Source organism: Anomaloglossus baeobatrachus, chromosome 5 (assembly GCF_048569485.1).
Source record: "Anomaloglossus baeobatrachus isolate aAnoBae1 chromosome 5, aAnoBae1.hap1, whole genome shotgun sequence".
NCBI lineage: Eukaryota > Metazoa > Chordata > Amphibia > Anura > Aromobatidae > Anomaloglossus > Anomaloglossus baeobatrachus.
Window position 1 is genome coordinate 389,642,134 of NC_134357.1, and position 19,061 is coordinate 389,661,194.

Sequence of the window (19,061 nt, forward strand, 5' to 3'; positions counted from 1 at the left end):
GAGAAAGGGTTTAGGAATCATAGCTCTGTAATGCATAGCCTCCTCTTTTTAAAGGGACCAAAAGTAATTGGACAAGGGACTCTAAGGGCTGCAATTAACTCTGAAGGCGTCTCCCTCGTTAACCTGTAATCAATGAAGTAGTTAAAAGGTCTGAGGTTGATTACAGGTGTGTGGTTTTGCATTTGGAAGCTGTTGCTGTGACCAGACAACATGCGGTCTAAGGAACTCTCAATTGAGGTGAAGCAGAACATCCTGAGGCTGAAAAAAAAGAAAAAATCCATCAGAGAGATAGCAGACATGCTTGGAGTAGCAAAATCAACAGTCGGGTACAGTCTGAGAAAAAAGGAATTGACTGGTGAGCTTGGGAACTCAAAAAGGCCTGGGCGTCCACGGATGACAACAGTGGTGGATGATCGCCGCATACTTTCTTTGGTGAAGAAGAACCCGTTCACAACATCAACTGAAGTCCAGAACACTCTCAGTGAAGTAGGTGTATCTGTCTCTAAGTCAACAGTAAAGAGAAGACTCCATGAAAGTAAATACAAAGGGTTCACATCTAGATGCAAACCATTCATCAATTCCAAAAATAGACAGGCCAGAGTTAAATTTGCTGAAAAACACCTCATGAAGCCAGCTCAGTTCTGGAAAAGTATTCTATGGACAGATGAGACAAAGATCAACCTGTACCAGAATGATGGGAAGAAAAAAGTTTGGAGAAGAAAGGGAACGGCACATGATCCAAGGCACACCACATCCTCTGTAAAACATGGTGGAGGCAACATGATGGCATGGGCATGCATGGCTTTCAATGGCACTGGGTCACTTGTGTTTATTGATGACATAACAGCAGACAAGAGTAGCCGGATGAATTCTGAAGTGTACCGGGATATACTTTCAGCCCAGATTCAGCCAAATGCCGCAAAGTTGATCGGCGGCGCTTCATAGTACAGATGGACAATGACCCCAAGCATACAGCCAAAGCTACCCAGGAGTTCATGAGTGCAAAAAAGTGGAACATTCTGCAATGGCCAAGTCAATCACCAGATCTTAACCCAATTGAGCATGCATTTCACTTGCTCAAATCCAGACTTAAGACGGAAAGACCCACAAACAAGCAAGACCTGAAGGCTGCGGCTGTAAAGGCCTGGCAAAGCATTAAGAAGGAGGAAACCCAGCGTTTGGTGATGTCCATGGGTTCCAGACTTAAGGCAGTGATTGCCTCCAAAGGATTCGCAACAAAATATTGAAAATAAAAATATTTTGTTTGGGTTTGGTTTATTTGTCCAATTACTTTTGACCTCCTAAAATGTGGAGTGTTTGTAAAGAAATGTGTACAATTCCTACAATTTCTATCAGATATTTTTGTTCAAACCTTCAAATTAAACGTTACAATCTGCACTTGAATTCTGTTGTAGAGGTTTCATTTCAAATCCAATGTGGTGGCATGCAGAGCCCAACTCGCGAAAATTGTGTCACTGTCCAAATATTTCTGGACCTAACTGTATCTAATATCGGTATCTATTCAATGTATTTTGGCCCACATTATATATTTCAAAAGTCTAATTTTTAACTATGTTGCCTTTTAAATTACATTTTGGTGACCTCTTCTTACTACTGCTTATATATTGCTACTACAAAAGCACTGTCCTCCTCCACGTTGATCATTGTTGTGTCCCGGCTTGTTCACTTCATATCTAATGAAGAGAATATCTTTTATGAATATATTACTTTTGGTCGCTTGCTGGATCTCTGTAGGTGTTTGTCATGTATTCAAGGAGAGCATAGTTGTTTAGTGTCATTAAAGTGCACCAAGTTCAATATCCTAAATCACCTGTTTGTTTCCTACATAGTCATTAATGTGTTTAGAAACAATGGCATGTATCTAATGTTTCATGTTTGACATTGAAATTTTATGATAAAGGAAGGAAATGTACAGAAACGAGAGAAATGCCAGCAATATACATTATAAAACATACCAGCAGTACCTAATAGTTTAGTAATTCTATTGTAATTCTCTCATATAGCCATGTAAGGAAATTTCCTCAACAGCATAAACCCCAAGAATGAGAATGATTTCAAGATGATGAATGGGTCTGTTCACTATACATAGGTTTACTCTGCTGTTGTATGAAGCTGAGTACTGTCCTCACTCCTAATATAACCTTCTATGCTAAATACTTGAAGCAAAAGGAGGATTGATAATGTCTGGGGAAACCTGGGAAACCTGCTATTTGCTATATATATTTGGGCTCTTGCTGAAGATAATTTCAACTATATTTCAACTATAAAAGCAACAACTTGGGCGCCGATTTATCTAGATTGGTATTTTGTATTTCAGTCTTGATGAAAAGTGCGCCAGTGTAAGATGCATCAAATTCATCCAGCCAAGGATTACTGTACATTTCTGTTGTAATATCTACCAATTTTTAGGTTTAAATTATAAATTTGACAACCATGCTTGGCCTTGCCTCCTCCTGGCTAAGCTTTGACCACTTTTCAAACAGTTTAAATAGTCTACGAGCGGCACAACAAATTTGCAATATTTCAAATAGTCTTATCAATTAAGGCTTTAGTATACTCATACATTTATGTATTTGTATACTGTACATGTTTTGCAGGATATGAGATTTCACTCACTATTTGATCGATAAAAATTGCTGTAACTTCTAAAAGAGACAATCTTTCTTACAGAAATTTGGACCTTACATTCTTTAGCTTCATGAGAAACTGATGTTTTAAAGCAGGTGTTGAAAATGTCCACTGTTCGCAGCCAATCACGCCTGCACACGCCGTTCCGCATTAATGAATGTATTCCGCAGGATGTCTGGGGTCATAGTCTGAATTCCTCGCTGTATGTTCTCTCGGAGTGTCTGTATCGTCCGTCGGTTGTTACTGTACACCCAACCTTTCATATGGCCCCAAAGGATAAAATCCAGCAGCCCTAAATCAGCTGATATTGGTGACCACAGTCCCTTGAAGATTACTCTGTCATCAAAGAAGGCTTCAGTCTCTGTCAACCGATGTGTAACACATTGCACCGTCCTGTTGAAAGTAACCCATTCTAAGTTCCTCATCATCCAGCTGATTGACAAAGGTTTTGAAGATTTCCATATACACAGGTGTTGACACTGTTGCTTCAAAAAATATGGGGTCAATTAAGCGCCTTCTGGAAATGGCACATCAAACACCAACTTTTTCTGGAAAAAGTAGCATCTCGTCAAGTGCGTGCAGGTTGTCAGCTAGCCAAGTACAGGTCTTTTGTGAATTGACGTAGCCACATAGGTGAAACCAGACTTTGTCAGTGTACAAAGTGTACTAACACTTACATTCTTTTTTCTTGATTGGGCCCATTCAATTCTTGAACGACAGGGACTTTGTACTGGTGAAAACGATGTTACATGGCCGCTTGTTGACATTTGAACTACGACATGCCTGGCTCCTGGTAAACCCTGTGCAATGAGTTACGTGGAGATGCCAGAAGTCGCTGTTTCACATCTTGAATTATTTCCTTATATATTTTCGGACATCCACCATCATGCCTATTCAGTAATGTTCCTGTACATTTCAGATTATTCACTGACAGAATACATGGAGGATTTCAATCCCCAAACTTCTTTAAAAACTCACTTTGGCACCTCTTTAAGGACTCAGCTATCCAATAAGTTTTCACAATGAAAACACGCTCTGCCCAGCGTCACGTGCACGCAGGGTTAAGATTATGGGCGGTGCTGTGATGTTTATTCCTAAGCAACCGCCCATAATCGCGGGACCGCGCTTTCGGTGTAGTCACTGCTCCGCGCTCTTCCCATCTATTTCCTGCCTCGGGGCAAGATGGGAAGGAGGCGAAGTGAGGTCAGCAGCAGCGCGCTTGCGCAGAAAGAAGCAGGCCGAGGGGGAAAGCGCGGTCCCGCGATTATGGGCGGTTGCTTAGGAATAAACATCACAGCACCGCCCATAATCTTAACCCTGCGTGCACGTCACCAGCGGTGACGCTGGGCACAGTGCTCATCCCCGAGAGATGGGCACTGGGCATGCGCGGGGATGGCTGGAGCAGTGGGCGGCGTCCATAAGTATTGAAATCAGCGATGGGGGCGGCATACAGGACCAGGGGGCAGAATAACGGCCATCAGGCAGCCCGCCCCCGTGACGGATTTACAGAATCAGAAGCCAAAAAGGTACAACTTTATAAACACTTTTTTTCGGTCAGAAAGTGGGCACAATCATAACAGGGACCTTTATAGAATGCAGCCCAGGAGCTGCAGAGGGGGAATCTGTTAGGTTTTAGGGGACATTTCTGCTGACAGGTTCCCTTTAAAAGCCAAGACGCAGTGTAGACTAGTCGGACAGGTGGGTCCCCGTCGGCTTCTCCCCTCCCACTGACCGTGACTGAAAGGTCTCTACCTACGTGTGCATATAGGCAGAGACTTGTCAGTCCATGACAGCATGCCTTGCAGTGTACAGCATGGTACGGATCCTCACTATTAAAGTATGCTTTTTTCTGAGACGATGCAGTGTTTCACAGTCAAACATCTGTATTGGATAATACAGCAAGTGACTGATACATGCTAACAATGGATTGGGCAGCAGGTATCAGCTATTAGGTTTTCTTTAAATACTGCTCTGTAATGGGTAAATTCTTCAATAAACTTAATGCTTTATGATACTGTATTTTCACAAATTTACTTCTGTAGTGCAGAGTAATCATTCAGATTTTCATATATTCAAAACAGTTTAATGAAGAAATATATGAACAGGATGACAAGAATAGGATTCATTCTGTGCTGTCATTAGTTATGTCTTTAATTACTTGGTAGAGGAGTGAATTCCACAATAGTTTGACTCTTAATCCTTTCAAGGTCCACCTGTACGCGATGATACTCGTAGATAGATCGCCTTTGGGGTTCTGCAATGCAGAAGAAAAATGTAAACAAGTGCCTTTCAGAAGCGATTTTCAGAAAATCATTAAAAGGGAATTAGTCACAAGGTTTTTGATATATAATCTGAGAGAATGGTGTAGGGGCTGATACCCTGATTCCAGCGATGTGTCACTTGTTAGTCTACATGCTGTCATTTTAATACAATTCCTGTTTTCTCAAGTACAGACCTAGCAGTGTTCAGAATGCGGAGCTCTGTATAACCCTGCCCTTACCACTGATTGGCAACTTTCTGTGTTCACTGCACATTGGCAGAAAGCTGCTAATCAATGGTGAGGGCAGGGTTACACAGGACAAGTTAACTAGGAGGCACGAGACAAATAGTCCTGTAGTGATAATCTCCTGATGATAACACAGCGATTTTAACAAAGCCTAGTAAGTGACACATCACAGGAGTCAGGATCTCAGCCCCTACATCATGCTGCTCTCAGATTGCATAACAAAAAACCTCCTGATAGATTCTCTTTATTTATCTTTAGAAAAAGTATTATCTGTTAACTTGTCATAGCCTAAGCTAAAATCTAATATATTTCTAGGCTATTTTTACATTTACCAGCAATGGTATAGGGATGTTTATTTGTTTATTTTTGACCAGGATGCTGGAGGAGCAATGTTGCTGTAACGGATACCATATTTCTTTTTACTTCTTAACATGATAAATTTCTGTTGAATCAAATTGCATATTTGGTTAGCCCATTCCTGACGTAGGATATTCTAGTACATCCCCTGTCGGGTCAGCACGTCTGGAGCAAGCTGAGGAACTGACGTTGAATATTATTAATATATTATTACGGTAATATGGAGTATAGAGAACATAGTGTCATTTGAGAAAAAATATGCAAAATAAAGGGTTTGTGTGGTGAAAAAAAGTTATCACCTATCCATAGATACCTTAATAATTAGTGGGGGTTCTACCGCTGAGATCCACACATGCTCGACCACTTATTGCCATTTATTTACCTATGGGACTGCTGAGCTCTGCACTCGTTTATTTCCAGCAGTCCTATAGAGAATGAATGGAGTTCTGGTCAGGCATCCGACCGACTGCTCCATTTTGTAACTGGGATAAAAGTTCTCCGTCAGTAATAAAAATTCCCTGTTCTGCTGATCGGCGTGGGTCTCAATGGTCGGACTCTCACCGACGTTACGAGTTTCACCTATCTTTAAATAGGTGATAGCTTGTTTTCATTGGACAACCCCTTTAAATTTCAATGTGATAAGGTGTATTCTTCACATATAAGTGCAGTATCACATCACATATATCAATACATATATGGGACTAATCTGCGCCATGCAGTGCACCAGGTTAGGATATGCTGGGCTTTTTGGCCTTGTTATAATGAAATTATCTACAAGTTGATCTAAGATTTGTACCTTTTATAAACTTATTTGGGAGTCTTTATTTTTTAGAAATAGTGAATCTTTAATACATCAGCTTCATATCAATATTTTATCTTTTTTTTGTATAATATTAACAATTTGCAACTAACCTGGAACTTCTAAGAAGGGGTCAAGAACCATAAAGGCATCGGAGAGCCCAGATTTCACAGGATGCTGCTCAGAGCTGATGTTTTGAACTGGGAGAGGAACCTGTAGATGCAATATAATTATACATCAAGGTACGGATATAACACTTCTCTGTAATGTTTAGGATTATTAACACAAAAGTAACATATTTTGTCAAACCCATAAGGTTCCCCATATATATGAAATGGGTGACAGACAAACCATCATTTGGTTGATAGATGTCTCTCCCAAGTCGCCCCAAAACCAGGAATGCTTTACTTGTCTAAGTGTTTGTGTTCTCTATGACAGAGCTGCTGACAGACTCTTCTAGTGAAGACTTACAGTTAGGTCCAGAAATATTTGGACAGTGACACAAGTTTTGTTATTTTAGCTGTTTACAAAAACATGTTCAGAAATACAATTATATATATATAAGGCTGGTTTCACACTACGTCTTTTTAACATCCGTTGAAAACGTTATTTTAGCGGAAGTACGGATCCTGTTTTTACAGCAAATAACGTATGCAAACGCATCTGTTATTTTGCAGGATCCTGCACTGGATGTTTAGGGGCGGGCACTGGAGTCATGTGATCGGGAGTGAGGGGAACTAGACTGGGAGCCGGCTTCTGACAGCTGCAGACACTGGTAACCAAGGTAAACATCGGGCTTGGATACCCGATATTTATCTTGGTTACGAGTGTCTGCAGCTGCTAGGAGCAGGGCTGCCTGCACGCGTAACCAACGTAAACATCGGGTAACTAAGATAAGTGGTTACCCGATATTTACCTTGGTTACGAGTGTCCGCAGCTCTCAGGTGGGAGAGAGAGGGAGGGGAGGAAGGGGGAAAGACATAGAGAGAGAGAGGGTGAGGGAGGGAGGAGGAGAGAGAGACAGATCACGCGAGACTGGTTCTGGGCATGCTCAGTACTTTCTGGGCATGCTCAGTACAAAAGCAGGATCCTGTCTATCAGCACGCCAGCGTTCACCTGCGTTCGCGTGCTGTTTAGTCAGGATCCGGTGACTTGCAGTATTTTGACGCAGCTCAAAAACGCTACAAGTAGCGTTTTTGAAACATGTTAAAAAACTGCAAGTCACCGGATCCGCACTATAACGCACGCAAACGCAGGTGAACGCATGTTAACGCGAGTCCATTGCAAATGCATTGAAATGAAAACGCATTTGCACTGGATCCGTACTTCCGCTAAAATAACGTTTTCAACGGATGTTAAAAAGACGTAGTGTGAAACCAGCCTAATATGGGCTGAAAGTGCAGACTCCCAGCTGCAATATGAGAGTTTTCACATCCAAATCGGAGAAAGGGTTTAGAAATCATAGCTCTGTAATGCATAGCCTCCTCTTTTTCAAGGGACCAAAAGTAATTGGACAAGGGACTCTAAGGGCTGCAATTAACTCTGAAGGCGTCTCCCTCGTTAACCTGTAATCAATGAAGTAGTTAAAAGGTCTGGGGTTGATTACAGGTGTGTGGTTTTGCATTTGGAAGCTGTTGCTGTGACCAGACAACATGCGGTCGAAGGAACTCTCAATTGAGGTGAAGCAGAACATCCTGAGGCTGAAAAAAAAGAAAAAATCCATCAGAGAGATAGCAGACATGCTTGGAGTAGCAAAATCAACAGTCGGGTACATTCTGAGAAAAAAGGAATTGACTGGTGAGCTTGGGAACTCAAAAAGGCCTGGGCGTCCACGGATGACAACAGTGGTGGATGATCGCCGCATACTTTCTTTGGTGAAGAAGAACCCATTCACAACATCAACTGAAGCTCAGAACACTCTCAGTGAAGTAGGTGTATCTGTCTCTAAGTCAACAGTAAAGAGAAGACTCCATGAAAGTAAATACAAAGGGTTCACATCTAGATGCAAACCATTCATCAATTCCAAAAATAGACAGGCCAGAGTTAAATTTGCTGAAAAACACCTCATGAAGCCAGCTCAGTTCTGGAAAAGTATTCTATGGACAGATGAGACAAAGATCAACCTGTACCAGAATGATGGGAAGAAAAAAGTTTGGAGAAGAAAGGGAACGGCACATGATCCAAGGCACACCACATCCTCTGTAAAACATGGTGGAGGCAACATGATGGCATGGGCATGCATGGCTTTCAATGGCACTGGGTCACTTGTGTTTATTGATGACATAACAGCAGACAAGAGTAGCCGGATGAATTCTGAAGTGTACCGGGATATACTTTCAGCCCAGATTCAGCCAAATGCCGCAAAGTTGATCGGACGGCGCTTCATAGTACAGATGGACAATGACCCCAAGCATACAGCCAAAGCTACCCAGGAGTTCATGAGTGCAAAAAAGTGGAACATTCTGCAATGGCCAAGTCAATCACCAGATCTTAACCCAATTGAGCATGCATTTCACTTGCTCAAATCCAGACTTAAGACGGAAAGACCCACAAACAAGCAAGACCTGAAGGCTGCGGCTGTAAAAGCCTGGCAAAGCATTAAGAAGGAGGAAACCCAGCGTTTGGTGATGTCCATGGGTTCCAGACTTAAGGCAGTGATTGCCTCCAAAGGATTCGCAACAAAATATTGAAAATAAAAATATTTTGTTTGGGTTTGGTTTATTTGTCCAATTACTTTTGACCTCCTAAAATGTGGAGTGTTTGTAAAGAAATGTGTACAATTCCTACAATTTCTATCAGATATTTTTGTTCAAACCTTCAAATTAAACGTTACAATCTGCACTTGAATTCTGTTGTAGAGGTTTCATTTCAAATCCAATGTGGTGGCATGCAGAGCCCAACTCGCGAAAATTGTGTCACTGTCCAAATATTTCTGGACCTAACTGTATCAGCGAGAAAAATAGGAAAGGCCACTGAAATCCAACAGGCCACATAATCTGTTTGATGATTGTCGGGATCTCCCTATATATATATGTATTATACTGTTAGCTGATTTTTTCAATATTGGCAGGTTTGGATAACTTTATACTAATGTCCTTGGTCAGTCTTTAGAATTTTTCAAAACAGCCAGTGTACTTGATTTAATTAGAAAAATGCTAAATAGTCTATCTACAAATTACTCCAAAGTGCCAGGAGCAGCAACACTGTGCTTTTCTACAGATTGTGTGTACACAGGTACATTTTGAGGTTTGTAACCTAAATTCTGTTCAATCAGGTCTATGAAGACTAAAGGGTACTTTACACGCTGTGATATCGGTACCGATATCGCTAGCGAGCGTACCCGCCCCCGTCGGTTGTGCATCATGGGCAAATCGCTGTCCGTGGCGCACAACATCGCTAACACCACACGGACTTACCTTCCCTGCGACGTTGCTCTGGCCAGCGATCCGCCTCCTTTCTAAGGGGGCGGTTTGTGCGGCCTCACAGCGACGTCACACGGCAGCAGTCCAATATCAGAGGAGGGGCGGAGATGAGCCTCTGGAACATGCCACCCACCTCCTTCCTTCCTCATTGCTGGTGGACGCAGGTAAGGAGATGTTCGCCATTCCTGCGGTGTCACACGTAGTGGTGTGTGCTGCCGCAGGAACGATGAACAACATCGTACCTGCAGCAACAACGATATTAAGGAAATGAACGACGTGTCAATGAGCAACGATTTTTCACGTTTTTGCGCTCGTTGATCGTCACTCATTGGTATGATACGCTGCGACGTTGCTAACGGCGCCGGATGTGCATCACTAACAACGTGACCCCGACGATACATCGTTAGCGATGTCGCAGTGTGTAAAGCACCCTTTAGTGCAGTCGGGTTGTCTTTCCCTTTTTTAACCAAAATTTAGACTTCACTTTTGGGTTTTGTGAACTCGTCAAACACCACATGTCATCTTCCCAACAGTTTATCTGATGAGGATCCGAATTGTGATTAAAAATACATAACAAAAAGCTCAGCTGTCAGCAAACAGAGCCAGGATAATGATTTCATAGTAATCTATTGTTTTTGGCCTGCTTAACAGGGGCTTATTGGCAAAGAAAAAAAAAACATTTCAATTGAGTTAAAAAAGGTACATTCCCTGAACATGACCTAAATCTGTTAGGGAGAAGAGTGACTACTTAGCATCTGGAGTTATACGACCTAATGCATTTGTTCATAGTACAAATTCCCCATTGATTCCTAAGAACACCATTCACTGCTTGATTTCATCTCTGGTGTTGCTGCATGGGGAACTGAACATGATGTCGGGCTCCCCCCACAGATTATAAGTGATCTCTGTGAGCCCCAGTGGTGGGACACGCCTATCTAAACAAACTTGTATAAGGTCCCCTTCACTCGTCAGTGATTTTGGTACGTATGTTGCAGTTTTTATATGTATCAGAATCACGGACATACCGTGCTGGCCAAAAGTATTGGCACCCCGCAATTCTGTCAGACAATACTCAGTTTCTTCTTGAAAGTGATTGCAATCACAAATTCTTTGGTATTATTATCTTCATTTATTTTGCTTGCAATGAAAAAACGCAAAAGAGAATGAAACAAAAATCAAATCATTGATCATTTCACACAAAACTCCAAAAATGGGCCAGACAAAAGTATTGGCACCCTTAGCCTAAGGCGGGCTTTGCACGTTGCGACATCGCAGGCCGATGCTGCGATGTCACACGCGATAGTGCCCGCCCCCGTCGCAGGTACGATATCGTGTGATAGCTGGCGTAGCGAAAACTATCGCTACGCCAGCTTCACATGCACTCACCTGCCCTGCGACCGTCGCTCTGGCCGGCAAACCGCCTCCTTCCTAAGGGGGCGGGTCGTGCGGCGTCACAGCGATGTCACACGGCAGGCGGCCATTAGGAGCGGAGGGGCGGAGATGAGCAGGATGTAAACATCCTGCCCAGCTCCTTCCTTCCGCATATCCTACGGAAGCCGCAGTGACGCCGGTAGGAGATGTTCCTCGCTCCTGCGACTTCACACACAGCGATGTGTGCTGCCGCAGGAACGAGGAACAACATCGGACCGTCGCATCAGCGTAATTATGAATTACGCCGACGCTGCAACGATGATACGATTACGACGATTTTGCGTTCGTTAATCGTATCATCAAGGCTTTACACACTACGATATCGCATGCGATGCCGGATGTGCGTCACTTTCAATTTGACCCCACCGACATCGCAACAGCGATGTCGTAGTGTGCAAAGCCGCCCTTATACTTGGTTGCACAACCTTGAGCCAAAATAACTGCGAACAACCGCTTCCGATAACCATCAATGAGTTTCTTAAGCCTGCTTTACATGTTGCAATTAGTTGTACAATCGCATTTGCGATGTGACACGCCCAGGTTGCATACGGGATCTTATGAGATAGCACGTAGGTCGTTCATTTGCTGTCACACGAGCGTTAGTAGTCTATGTTAAATTGATCAATTTTGTGTGCGATCTTTAGTTCATGTGTTTTGTGACGTATGCATTGGGCACCCTTTTTTTTTTATTTATTGACTTGCCAAGCGTGTGTAATGTGTAGGGATGCGTTTTTACTATGTCATCTGCCATTCAGCTCTGCTACATGGCCGCTAACAGCAGACACAGACAGCCATGTAGCAGAGCTGAATGGCAGATGACAGCAGACACAGAAAGAGCCGCACGATCAGAATGAACTCGGGTTAACTTCACCCGACTTCATTGTCATGCTGCGGCTCTGTCTGTGCCGCGCACTGATTAGCGGTCACCTGTGAAGGACTCACCGGTGACCGCTAATCCTCTGAGTAACTTAATTGAGCAGCCCTCTCTCATATACTCACCGATCCCCGGCGCGGCGCTACACGGCATTCACACTGCTCCGGCGGCTTTTACTATTTCGAAAAAGCCGGCCGCCCATTAAACAATCTCGTATTCCCTGCTTTCCCCGCCTACCGATGCCTGTGATTGGTTGCAGTGAGACACGCCCCCACACTGAGTGACAGGTATCTCACTGCACCCAATCACAGCAGCCGGTGGGTGTGTCTATACTGTGCAGTGAAATAAATAATTAAATAATTAAAAGAAACCGATGTGCGGTCCCCCCAATTTTAAAACCAGCCAGATAAAGCCATACGGCTGAAGGCTGGTATTCTCAGGATGGGGAGCTCCACGTTATGGGGAGCCCCCCAGCCTAACAATATCAGCCAACAGCCGCCCAGAATTGCCGCATACATTATATGCGACCGTTCTGGAACTGTACCCGGCTCTTCCCGATTTGCCCTGGTGCGTTGGCAAATCGGGGTAATAAGGAGTTATTGGCAGCCCATAGCTGCCACTAAATCCTAGATTAATCATGTCAGTCGTCTCCCCGAGATACCTTCCATGATTAATCTGTAAGTGACAGTAAATAAACACACACACCCGAAAAAATCCTTTATTAGAAATAAAAAAACACAAACATATACCCTGGTTCACCACTTTAATAAGCCCGAAAAAGCCCTCCATGTCCGGCGTAATCCACGGACCTCCAGCGTCGCTTCCAGCTCTGCTGCATGGAGGTGACCGGAGCTGCAGAAGACACCGCCGCTCCTGTCACCTCCAGGCAGCAACTGAAGACAGCCGCGCGATCAGCTGAGCTGTCACTGAGGTTACCCGCTGTCACTGGATACAGCGGTGGATACAGCGGTGGCCGCGGGTAACCTCAGTGACAGCTCAGCTGATCGCGCTACTCACCACAGTTGCTGCGTGGAGCTGACAGGAGCGGCGGTGAGTAGCGCGATCAGCTGAGATGTCAATGAGGTTACCCGCGGCCACCGCTGCATCCACTGCTGGATCCAGGTAACCTCAGTGACAGCTCAGCTGATCGCTCGGCTGTCTGCACTTGCTGCGTGGAGGTGACAGGAGCGGCGGTGTCTTCAGCAGCTCCGGTCACCTCCATGCAGCAGAGCTGGAAGCGACGCTGGAGGTCCGTGGATTACGCCGGACATGGAGGGCTTTTTCGGGCTTATTAAAGTGGTGAACCAGGTTATATGTTTGTGTTTTTTATTTCTAATAAAGGATTTTTTCGGGTGTGTGTGTTTATTTACTGTCACTTACAGATTAATCATGGAAGGTATCTCGGGGAGACGCCTGACATGATTAATCTAGGATTTAGTGGCAGCTATGGGCTGCCAATAACTCCTTATTACCCCGATTTGCCAACGCACCAGGGCAAATCGGGAAGAGCCGGGTACAGTCCCAGAACTGTCGCATATAATGTATGCGGCAATTCTGGGCGGCTGTTGGCTGATATTGTTAGGCTGGGGGGCTCCCCATAACGTGGAGCTCCCCATCCTGAGAATACCAGCCTGCAGCCGTATGGCTTTATCTGGCTGGTTTTAAAATTGGGGGGGACCGCACGCCGTTTATTTTAATTATTTAATTATTTATTTCACTGCACAGTATAGACACGCCCACCGGCTGCTGTGATTGGGTGCAGTGAGACATCTGTCACTCAGCGTGGGGGCGTATCTCACTGCAACCAATCATAGGCGCTGGTGGGCGGGGAAAGCAGGGAATACGAGATTGTTTAATGGGCGGCCGGCTTTTTCAAAATAGTAAAAGCCGCCGGAGCAGTGTGAATTGCGTGCAGCGCCGCGCCGGTGATCGGGGATCGGTGAGTATGAGAGAGGGGGTTAGAGGGATAGACTGACATGGACAGAGAGAGAGGGACAGAGATAGTGACCGACTGACAGAGATTAGTGAATGACAGACATTGTGAGGCGCTTCAGAACGCAGCTTTTCAGCTGAGCTCTGAAGCGGACCTTTTTTAAGCTGCGGTGCAGAGCGCACACCTGCGCACATAGCCTCAGACACCAAAATCGTATGAGGGATGTCACACGTTTCAATTGACTAGGTTCGTGCAACAAAACGTTCAATTCTAGAAAAAGATACAATGTGTTTGCGATCAACGGTTTTGCGTTCAATCCTGATCGCACATAGATGTCACACGCAGATGCCTCACAAACGATGCCGGATGTGCGTCACTTACAACTTGACCCCAACGACGGATTGTGAGATATATTGAAGCGTGTAAAGCGGGCTTTACAATGCTCTGCTGGAATTTTAGACCATTCTTCTTTGGCAAACTGCTCCAGGTCCTTGAGACTTGAAGGGTGCCTTCTCCAAACTGCCATTTTGAGATCTCTCCACAGGTGTTCTATGGGATTCAGGTCTGGACTCATTGCTGGCCACTTTAGTAGTCTCCAGTGCTTTCTCTCAAACCATTTTCTAGTGCTTTTTGAAGTGTGTTTTGGGTCATTGTCCTGCTGGAAGACACATGACCTCTGAGGAAGACTCAGCTTTCTCACACTGGGCCCTACATTATGCTGTAAAATTTGTTGGTAGTCTTCAGACTTCATAATGCCATGCACACGGTCAAGCAGTACAGTGCCAGAGGCAGCAAAGCAACCCCAAAACATCAGGGAACCTCCGCCATGTTTGACTGTAGGGACCATGTTCTTTTCTTTGAATGCCTCTTTTTTTCCCTGTAAACTCTATGTTGATGGCTTTTCCCAAAAAGCTCTACTTTTGTCTCATCTGACCAGAGAACATTCTTCCAAAACGTTTTAGGCTTTCTCAGGTAAGTTTTGGCAAACTCCAGCCTGGTTTTTTTATGTCTCGGGGTAAGAAGTGGGGTCTTCCTGGGTATCCTACCATACTGTCCCTTTTCATTCAGACGCCGACGGATAGTACGGGTTGACACTGTTGTACCCTCGGACTGCAGGGCAGCTTGAACTTGTTTGGATGTTAGTCGAGGTTCTTTATTCACCATCTGCACAATCTTGCTTTGACATCTCTCGTCAATTTTTCTTTTCCTTCCACATCTAGGGAGGTTAGCCACAGTGCCAGGGGCTTTAAACTTCTTGATGACACTGCACAGCGTAGACACAGGAACTTTCAGGTCTTTGGAGATAGACTTGTAGCCTTGAGATTGCTCATGCTTCCTCACAATTTGGATTATCAAGTCCTCAGACACTTCTTTGGTCTTCTTTCTTTTCTCCATGCTCAATGTAGTACACACAAGGACACAGGACAGAGTTTGAGTCAACTATAATCCATGTCAACTGGCTGCAAGTGTGATTTAGTTATTGCCAACACCTGTTAAGTGCCACAGGTAAGTTACAGGTGCTGTTAATTACACAAATTAGAGAAGCATCACATGATTTTTCAGTGTCAATACTTTTGTCCACCCCCTTTTTTATGTTTAGTGTAGAATTATATCCAATTTGGCTTTATGACAATTTTTTTTTTTTCATTGAAGACAAATTAAATGAAGATAATAATACCAAAGAATTTGTGATTGCAATCATTTTCAAGAAGAAACTGAGTATTATCTGACAGAATTGCAGGGGTGCCAATACTTTTGGCCAGCACTGTACACAGACCCATTAAGATCAGTGGGTCTGCACACACATCAGTGATTTCTCACTGACGTGTTTCCGTGCGGCGTACACTCATGTCCGTGTGTTCCGCACGGAGACAAGTCCGTTTTTTTCTGGCATCACTGATATCCCATGGACCACACAATGGTGTGGTCCGTGAAACAAGTACCAGAAAAACCACGTACATTTAAAATAAATAGCATTTTAAACTCACCCGTCAGCAGCGATGCTGTCTTTCGTCGCTGTTGTCTTTGCTTCCAGGCTGGTTAATTATGCTCATACATATGCACTGCATAGCCCACCCGGAAGTAGCTGCAGGGGGAAGACAGTGGCAGCCACACACAGCATTGCGGGAGACTTCAGCACCACGGGCAGCAGGAGCGGGGACAGGTGAGTATAAGTGCCTGATCTCTGTGTATCATGGATAGCACACGGAAATGACAGGCGTGCCAAAATCACAGCACGCGGAGGGACATACGCACCTTTATCACGTCAGTGAAAAAAGTGTGTGTTATCCATTGACGTGTGAATGGGGCCTAAGAGAGAGAACTTCTTTGAGACTTATATTTTAGGTCATCACAAACACCCCCAAGGTATTGTATATTGATTTGCACAGGGTAGGCTAATGTCGCTGTTTACCAAATTGACAAACTATAACAGAAGTTCATAACCTTTGCTGTGTATAGAAATGCATTGAGTTACATGGACATGTAACTTTTGTATTTGATTTTCATGCAATTATTTCATGACAAGTTTAAAAATAACAAAGTGCAGGAGAGAATAAAGTCACATGTCACTTGTGCTTGTTTACAAATAGGTCACGCAAAAGTAAAAATTGGATCTGTGTGTAGTCGCAACCTGACGTGGCACACTACTATGGAAGTCATTTATTTCAGTGCTCCCAAGACAATATATTGTAATAAAACATTTATTAGACGTCAAAAGATGGTGACTGATTCTCTTGAACTTCAGGTTTGTACATTACTGGTATTTATGAAATATCGGGGTTTGCACTTTATGGGATCATAACTAAAAAGCAGTGTAGGCTCCAGCTGTAAGCTAGTAAAGAGGAGGAAATGTAAATGCCTCCTTGTGAAATGCAGTGTAGTTCACCATTGATTAATATGTTGTTTTATGCTTAGTAATAAAAGACAATATGTTCTCTGAAAATGGCACAGACACTTGTTGCCGTCTACATTAAAATTCTTACTTCTGTTCTAAACACTTCTGTATGTCAGAAAGATAAATCTTCCATGAGAACTGAATGACACACATTTGGAGTCTCTTAATTCGAGTACAACATCTCCTGGTACGAGAGGGCCGGGGTGAAGCATGGCGCCAGTGAGTGAGGGCCAAATGAGTAATGCACAGTACGCTCACCAGCAACCCTCATATTTCATAGCACCAGGAGGGGGCAAGGAATGCGCAACATTATGACAAGTCACTATATCACGACTGCAAAAATTTATTGTGCAATTCATGGACGCGTTTGATCTGATTTTAGTATTGCAGACCGGAAACATTTCAATTTTCACGAGTTTTCTAACAGAAATATATTTTCTTTTTTTTTCTTTTACCCAAACTTAAATATAATATTCAGCATAATAATAATAATAATAGCAGGTATGTACCTCTTTGTACCCAAACACAATCCGTCCATCATTATATAAGGCAGCTAAAAAAGTGAAGTTTCCTGCATTTTCTCTCTCATGGAGGCGAACTTTGTTCCACTGAACTACAACGCATGTACCTGGCAAAGAAAAAATCCAATGAAAATCTACTTTTGCTTTTATAACATGCCATGAGAATTGTTCCATTAACATTTATATATTCTAGAACAGTGAAATCTCTTACAAACGACCACCCAATATTGCATTGAAAAATGGTTATTTACAAAGATTGGAGTCTTGAAGGAAATCTGGTATCAGGTTTTTGCTGCCTTAGCTCTGAGCAGGTATATGTAGGCAAGAACATTCTGAATCCAACAGTGTATCCCTTAGATTACGGGTGCAGCTGTTCTGACACAATCTGAATTTTTAGGTTTAATCATGTAGCAGCGTCCAGAGAGCTGCCCCCACCCACACCAGGCTCTCAGTAGAGATTGTACATTGACAGTAAGGGGTACTTTGCACACTATGACATCGCAGCTGCGATGTCGGTGGGGTCAAATCGAAAGTGATGCACATCCGGCGTCGCTGTCGATTTCGGAGTGTGTAAATCGTTTTTGATACGATTAACGAGCGCAAAAGCGTCGAAATCGTATCATCGGTGTAGCGTCGGTCATTTCCATAATTTCGGAAGGACCGATGTTACGATGTTGTTCCTCGTTCCTGCGGCAGCACACATCACTGTGTGTGAAACCGCAGAAGCGAGGAACATCTCCTACCTGCGTCCTGCGGCTCACGCCGGCAATGCCTAAAGAAGGAGGTGGGCGGGATGTTTACGTCCCGCTTATCTCCGCCCCTCCGCTTCTGTTGGCCGCTTGCCGTGTGACGTCGCTGTCACGCCGCACGACCCGCCCCTTTAGTATGGAGGCGGTTCACCGCCCAGAGCGACGTCGCAGGGCAGGTAAGTCCGTGTGAAGCTGCCGTAGCGATAATGTTCGCTACGGCAGCTATAACACAATATCGTATGGGGGAGGGGACTATCGCGCTCGGCATCGCAAACATCGGCTTGCGATGTCGTAGTGTGCAAAGTACCCCTAAAGCGGGCTTTACACGCAATGACATCACTAACGAGATGTCGTTGGGGTCACGGAATTCGTGACGCACATCCGGCCTCGTTAGCGACGTTGTTTTGTGTGACACCACAGGAACGACCGTTAACGATCAAAAATACCATATCGTTGATCGTTGTCCAGTCGTTCCTATCCAAATTATCGTTGCTGTTGCAGGTACGATGTTGTTCGTCATTCCTGCAGCAGCACACATCGCTATGTGTGACACCGCAGGAACGACGAGGAACATCACCGTACCTGCGGCCACCCGCAATGAGGAAGGAAGGAGGTGGGCGGGATGTTCGGCCTTCTTATCTCCGCCCCTCTGCTTCTATTGGGCGGCCGCTTAGTGATACTGCTGTGATGCTGCACGAACCACCCCCTTAGAAAGAAGGCGGTTCGCCGGCCACAGCGACGTCGCTAGGCAGGTAAGTATAGTGTGACGGGTGTTAGCGATGTTGTGCGCCACGGACAGCAATTTGCCCGTGACGCACAACCGACGGGGACGGGTACGCTCGTCAGCGATATTGCGTTTAAAGCCCACTTTAGGTGTCAATCACAGTAGAGGGCTTGCCGGACTACAGTGCACGTGAGTTTCTA

At 44.3% G+C, this 19,061-nt stretch overlaps 1 protein-coding gene across 1 annotated transcript in view; it reads right to left on the minus strand.

Moving 5' to 3' along the window:
• The window catches only part of PLXDC1 (plexin domain containing 1), a 160,389-nt gene that overhangs the window by 33,562 nt on the left and 107,766 nt on the right, over positions 1 to 19,061 (minus strand). The window contains exons 6-8 of the mRNA XM_075350112.1: positions 17,377 to 17,495; positions 6,425 to 6,524; positions 4,808 to 4,903 (exon numbers count right to left, since the gene is read on the minus strand). Coding sequence (XP_075206227.1) covers positions 4,808 to 4,903; positions 6,425 to 6,524; positions 17,377 to 17,495 — 315 coding nt within the window. The remainder of the gene's footprint in view (positions 1 to 4,807; positions 4,904 to 6,424; positions 6,525 to 17,376; positions 17,496 to 19,061) is intronic.